Source organism: Juglans regia, chromosome 6 (assembly GCF_001411555.2).
Source record: "Juglans regia cultivar Chandler chromosome 6, Walnut 2.0, whole genome shotgun sequence".
Taxonomy (NCBI): domain Eukaryota; kingdom Viridiplantae; phylum Streptophyta; class Magnoliopsida; order Fagales; family Juglandaceae; genus Juglans; species Juglans regia.
In genome coordinates, this window is record NC_049906.1 from 38458953 (window position 1) to 38466107 (window position 7155).

The 7155-nt window shown below is 34.1% G+C and overlaps 1 protein-coding gene across 3 annotated transcripts; it reads left to right on the plus strand.

Annotated features, from left to right (window-relative positions):
• Positions 1 to 472: 472 nt before the first annotated feature.
• Positions 473 to 5768, plus strand: LOC108982318 (vesicle transport protein SFT2B). Of its 3 annotated transcripts, XM_018953668.2 has the most exons (7): positions 494 to 744; positions 1659 to 1712; positions 2080 to 2147; positions 3660 to 3733; positions 4159 to 4276; positions 4408 to 4466; positions 5291 to 5768. In XM_018953668.2, exons 2-7 carry the CDS (start codon positions 1679 to 1681, stop codon positions 5367 to 5369), a joined length of 432 nt encoding a protein of 143 aa, XP_018809213.1. In that variant the 5' UTR covers positions 494 to 744; positions 1659 to 1678; the 3' UTR covers positions 5370 to 5768. The 3 variants fall into 3 exon arrangements, with proteins under 3 accessions (XP_018809220.1, XP_018809197.1, XP_018809213.1); XM_018953675.2 differs by lacking the exon at positions 2080 to 2147 and having other exon boundaries at positions 473 to 744; positions 4159 to 4244; XM_018953652.2 differs by lacking the exon at positions 2080 to 2147 and having other exon boundaries at positions 474 to 744.
• The last annotated feature ends 1387 nt before the right edge of the window (positions 5769 to 7155 follow it).

The following is a 7155-nucleotide window of genomic DNA, read 5'->3' on the forward strand; positions in this document are numbered from 1 at the left end:
AAGTGATATAAATGGTATGGTCTATTATCATTTATTTATAAATTATTTTTAAAAGATGAGATGAGATGAAATAATACATCTCAAAATCCAAACTGATTCTAAGCTCTAAGGTGTTGTTTGAGAATATAAATGGTTTCATCTCATCCCATCTTATTTCCTTTATAAATATCACTTAAATACAAATATTTTTTAATTTCAAATATTTAACTTTTTATCTAATTATTACTTAATCATTATAATTTTCTTAAACTTTCAAATAAAATACAAAAAATAATCAACTTTTTTCAACTTACAAAACAAAAAAATATTAAGAAATTTTATTCTAATAATATTTTTATTTTATAATACTTTTATTTAACTTTTTACCTATTATTTCCTAAAATTTTATAAAAATCTTAATTCAAAACATTTCATTACCCTTTACAAATTATTTCATTATTATTTAAAATTTTTTTTTTTCATCTGGCCCCATTTTCCGAACCCAAACCTTTTACTCGAAGCAAACCATCTGGCTCACTCTGATAATCTCCCTCGGTCGCAGATCTAATTTTCTCCAGAAAGAGTGAGAAAAGGCTGAAAAGCTTGTAGGCAATAATGGAGAAGATGAACCAGGCGTTTGAGAAGATGAAGATGCTAGTGGGAATGGAGGTGGAAGACGAACACCAAGCTGCAGCGCTAGAAGAGAACAGCTCCTTATCCTTCATGGAAGACTTCAATCGCAGCTGCACCCTGTCCACAAAACAGGTTCTTGATTTCACTTCATTCTTTCTTTTTCGCCTCTGTTTGGTTGCTCAGACAAACAAGGAAAAGGATTAAGCAAATTAAAAGTAAATTTTGATCTGCACCAACCACTTAAGTCAAATACTTGCATTACGCTCTCAGTTAAATTTGATTGCTTGATTTATAAGCTTTACAGTAACCTCGATTCTACTTTTTTTGGTTCTGTGGCCATTGTTTCGGGCTGTGCTTGAAGCTAAATCACGAAACGTCAAACTACTATGAAGAGTATGTGGAATTGTGTATTGTCATGGGAGAGTAAATTTTGTCGATACGCTAATACGTGAAATTAATGATGAATGTCTTTTCATTTAGATCAATCCCTGTAAAAATTGCAAACCGTTAGTGAAATAAATTAAATTGCTTATTGTTTGCTAATTGACAAAAGTACGCGGTCAGAGGATTCGAGTTTAGCCTCGAGAAAGAACATGCATAGTAATTTGTCCGCATCGTAATACTAAAACTAAACAGATCGATTGTAAGAACGTATCATAAAAATGTAGATTTGATCTATCACAAGGGAACAGAAGCATTGGACTTTACGGATGCATAATTGATTAGTAGTCTTGAATAGGTTCGCGAAGGCTGAATTGCAAAATTTCTCCTTCAGGGAAAATATAAGCTTAAGTTTGTGATTTTCCATCTGAGCTAGTTGGTCAATTTATGCCAATTGGTTAGATATGCATTTTTTCAGTTTCCTTTATCTTGGAATTTTTTTTAGTGCATTGGTATATCTTGCCAGAGCTATACAGTTTCACTTAGTATCCAGTAAGTTTTATTTTGAAATTATTCCATGTTTTGCTGATTGACGTTTGAAGATATTCTATCCTTTGAAAAGATCCTTTTAACTCATTGGTCTCTCACTCTTTTTGATTAAACAGAGGTTTAACGGTTTCGCCATATGCTTCGTTGCAGGTTTGACTTGTACACTCTTGGTAAGTTGTGACCATGAAATAATCTGAATTCTTGTTCTTCTTCTTCTTTAACAAATATAAGCATATAAAACTAAAGACAATGAGTTATAACTAACAAGAGACGGAATTGGATTTCATATTATCATATAATTTGAATTCTGATTTCCTTTCTGGACTAGTAATGTAGTGAATGGAGAAGTTATATTGGCTGATTACTGTGTCTTTGAAAATTATCTCGTTGGATGCTTTTGGTTTTTATAAGTCAGCTTTAAATGGTAGCTTGCGATCATCCGTCTTGCCTCATTTCTGAAATATGTGACAGTTTATTCCTAAATACTCAATTTAGCACTTAAAAAAGGTTTCTTACCTTGGTTTGCCTTTCTATAAGGTGAAGAATCAAGAGCAATGAGTACAACCTTACAGAATTGGGCTTTTCTCAGGAAAAAAGTCGAGAAGGCAAGGACTGCAGCATCTCAAGAGATCATTGCTTTTTTGCTAGACTGAGTTTCATGCTTTTACCTAATTTGATTCTTCATGACCGACTTCTAGAAGGCTTTAGACACATTATGTGTCGGGATAGTTTTTCTTGTTTTCATAATATATTCCATGACATGAAAGCCAGTCTCACAATTAGAACAAGCCCATTGCTTTACAACTAGCTGATCTTAATAAGCATTTTTAAACTAATTCTCAGTATCAAGGATTTCACCAACAGTCTCTCTCTCTCTCTCTCTCCCCTTCCATTGATAAGTAAGGGTTCTTCTATTGCTCATTGTCTTGCTTTTCACTCAACTGAACTGAACTAAGCCTTTATCTTGATTAGTAATTGCCTTTATCTTGAATATCCTACTCTGCAAGTGGTTGGGAATTTTTTACCGTACCAGAACTTGCTTTCTGCCAAATCTATGGTCAATATGCCATTTCTTGCTTGTGGTTTTAAATGTTACTCTAGTGCTTGATCTCAAGGGCTAGGCTGGCGTTGCCAGCCCTTGTTCGTATCTCCTACCTTTTGCTTTAAATATGCTCAGCAGTGTTACCTTATATTCAGAGATTGTAGTACAATTCAATGAAGCTTGATTAACATATTATAAGGACGCTACTCATTGCTTTAAGCTTTCCATGCTTCAGTTAGCTTAATGAACATAAGCTCTTCCACTTAGTGCTGAGAGATATGTCCAAGTCAAAATTTCATAAATCATGTGCACCTTAATCTTGTTATTTATTTTCAAATAGATTCATACTCACCTTCACTTTATTGGATTAGAAAATCTCATTGACATAAGTTAGTACCATGACATTCCTCAAGTGTTATTCAATACTGTATATTTCACTCCATATATGTTTTGAATGAGGGAGATGCTGAAACATTGAGAATGTACAACTCAAAATTGGAAAAAAATGCTGTTCTATGAATTTTCTGGCAACTTGGAGTTATAAGTTTCCAAGTAATCTCGATATTTTCAGGAGCTTAGACAGAGTTAAGGGAGCTTAAATGTGTAATCCATGTATTAGTGAACTATCACAAATTAATGTACTTCATTATGAAACTGCTATGGCTTTGTGGAAGGACTTCTTCAGTTGGGTGGGTTTGACTTTGGCAATGCCCAAAAGAATAATGGAGCTTTCTGGTGCTAGGAGAGGGTGAAGTGGAAATCCAAAAATTACAGCAGTGTGGGAGACGGTCCCAACTTGCCTTATATGATGAATTTGGAGCCAGAGGAATGATAGAAAATTTAAAATCGGTGAACAAATGTTGGAGGAACTCAAAACTTTCTCTTTCTCAAAACTTTCTCCTTCTAGATGGGCGTTTCTGTTGTATACATACTGTGTACTTGGGTTGTACGTTTTGCACTTTTCAATGAAATTTATTTCTTGCAAAAAAAGGAACTAATATGCAGCATTTCATCTTCTTGGCCTTCAAAACTAGATAGCACTAACGTGCACACATTTTTCCTTTTCATGTGACAGTCAATGCTGGTTTTCTTCAATCCCATCAAGTTTGGATTAACTTTCACGCTTGGCAATCTTCTTTCGATAGGAAGGTTTGATGTTCCATTTTGCTGTTCTCTAATTAAATAATTATATGGTCATGTTGTAAGTGTTTCTTCTGTTATTTTGTGCCTGTATGAGGTGGTCAAAAGTTAATCATATGATGTCTTTTGAGGTTATATACCTTGAAATGGTTGTCTACACAAATGGTAAAGATGAGGAAGGAGAAGGGAAAGGCTATTGGTCCTTTTATGCGGTCTTAAAAATAGGTTTCTTTTGTTGTTGTCATATCATTCGTGGTTTAAAAATAATTTAAAGAAAACTGCAATGCATTCTTTTTGCAATGCATAGATCTGTGCGAGCCTTTGTTGGTTGCAGTTTTTCTAAGTCTATTTCACAAATTTGGCCATTATTCTTTAAAGGATGGATTTTTCTTTTGTGTGCTTCTGATGTTAAGTTCAAGTCTTTTGTTTGGCAGCACAGGATTTCTCATAGGCCCTAAGAGGCAAGTGACAATGATGCTTGACCCTGTTCGTATTTATGCAACGGCCATATACCTTGCAAGTATGATCATCGCCTTGTTTTGTGCTCTCTATGTAAGTTGCATAGTGGCCCTTTGTATGTTTTGTGAACCCCCCCGTCCCCTAGTTTTCTTTTATTCCTGTTATTATAAACCATGCAATAATTTAAAACTCATTCTAAGTTTTTCTTTTTTGTGTTGGAGCAGGTTCACAACAGATTGTTGACACTTCTGGCAATTATTTTAGAGTTTGGTGCACTAATCTGGTATGTCAAGTTAGGACGTACTTTCTAAGTATGCCTGTCTTCTACATAAGTTAGGAGTTGAGCTGATATGGCCGAAAATTTAATTGGCAAAATTGAGTCAAAGACAAAACCAAATGAAAATTAGAATTCAGACAAGAGTCGGGTCAACTTCTTAACCATGAAATGCTTTCTAATTTTTTTTTTTAAATTATGAAGTGCCGAGTGGTGATATCTATACTATCAAGCATTGCACTACTTATTTGAAACTGCCTCACATTTTAAATTTCCCTTTAATACATTCATCTCATAATTAGGAAAAAATTTCCTTCTACCTTTAGAGGGGGTCTAATTGCTTTGAATCTTTGTTTTTCAGCATAATAGTTTTACACCTGAGTCTTGTGCTCGGTGGCATGTCGAGATAAACTGGTGTTATAATTGATTTTTCTGGAGAATGAGTGAGTTTTTAATATATTGACCAATAAAAAAAATGTTTTAATATACTGAAGTTGTATGTTTTTCGCTTTGCTCACAACATTTGATTGCATGGTTTCCAACAAACTAGTGATTTTCCATTTTGGCTGAAACCTATGATGAATTTCTAGCTTCCAAAGGTAAATTTATACAAAATGTAAATGCTTAATCAAATAAAAGGTAGTTTTAATCAGTCGGATTTTGAGTTATGCCTTGATTATATTTTCGGGTTCTAAATTTCTAATATAGAAGTGGAAAGTTCTTTTATTTTCTAGAATACTTCATTTTTACAGATATGCAACTTCTCTGTCCATCCGTCACTGGTGCAGATTTATTGATTTAATTTGGCCTGTTTCTTGGTCTGTGAATGACAGGTATAGCTTGAGCTACATCCCTTTCGCGAGGTCCATGGTTTCAAAGGTTATGGTTTCCTGTCTTGATACTGATTTTTAGAGCGATACACACCATATAAAAGAGACCATGATGTATCCATTCAAGAACTGAACTTCTTAACATGATCACCCTATGTGTCACTTTTGCAAGCTGATGCACACAGGGAGTCTAGTCCACTCTGAACTGCAGAATTGAGATTTGTGTATGCTGGACTGAGATTGTGATCAACTTTACCTAATTTCCTTATGGTAATTCTATTTCTTGACATCTGTGTTATGAGAAGAAACTTGACACGCCTATGTTAATAGAAATTGAGCTGTTATTGAACTATGTAGTCTTTTCACCTAGGCCGTTGAACTCCATTGAAACCAACTTAGCTGTTGTCTTGACAAGGTACATTTGCTGAAATTGTGGTGATCGTTAATGGAGATGTATATTATCTGTACTTTTCAGCTTCAATGTCTTCCATTCATTCCTCTTTCACCTCCCATGGATTTAAATTCTAGTGATAGGTTGTGCTGGTTTTCAGGTAATTAATAGTATGCATGTCCGGTTGCTTGTCCAAAAATTAACCAGCTTTAAACTGTGGAAGAAATGTTTATTTGTAGTAAAGGCTGAATGTCAATTGCCATTAAAATACAGCCAGAAACCTTGCACAACTTATAGGTGTACATATTTTGGTCGAATGCATAGTACTATAGGAAAGTTTGGCTGGGACCAGACTTTGTGGCATTACCATCATGAATGGTATATATTATCCCGTACTCAAACATCGGTGAACCTATGTATGTGGAAATCTATATAGAATCCTGATTGGAAGTAAAGTGAACATGTTTCCACAACAATGATGTGTAAAACATTTGTGTTTGAGAGATGATATGAATTTATATTCCAATTGCTTTTCTTAATTTGTAAGATATTAATACGAGTGACAGAAATATGGGGAAAACTGCCTCGATCTTTAAATTGAGTAGATTTAAATTAACTGGCCTTGTCTAGCTCCAGTGGCTCATGAAACCATTTTCTTTCTTAATTTCTACTTGTATGAAAAGCAGATCGAGCCTTAGTTGGATTAAATGAGAATCCAAGGATCCAAAAGCAAACACTATGGATTTGTTTTAACATTAATAATATATATATATATTTATAGGAATGATTAATCGCTTGAAGTGTGGCCTTTTTATAATTAATTCATGAAGGATCATGGCCGGATGCAATATCAATTAGTGCCTATGATTATCATGATAAGACCTGCAATTCTAAGACATATATATATATATATATTAATTGATCTTCCGGCGAAGATTACTACTGATCTAATCCTTTGCACATGATCCCTCACTTGTAATTACTCAATTATTCTTTGGCTTTACGTTTCAAAGCTCTCAACGAGATTTGCATGTCGAGCCGGTAAATCAGATATATTATATTTATACTAATTAAGTAGCACTAAAACTAAACACATCATGACATCATATATATATATATATGATGTCATGTGTTGGAATTAGCACCTGATCCATGCATGGAAATCAGGCAATTGATCTATGTGGTAATTTAGCTTATTTTGGTTCAAAACATGGATAATTAGGCCGTAATTAAGAGACTAGTTATCCATCGGATTAACACTTGCGTTATACGTACCGTACAAGATCTCTCTCTCTCTCTCTCTCTCTCTCTCTCTATATATATATATATATATGTATATATATAATGGTAATAAAAAGGGTGATGATCAGTTTGGGGTAAATCACAAGTACTAGTACTGTAAATCTAACAAAGAAACAGTACTACTGGGAAACAGAAAATGAAAACGACGAAATTTTGGATGCATGCATGCATGGTA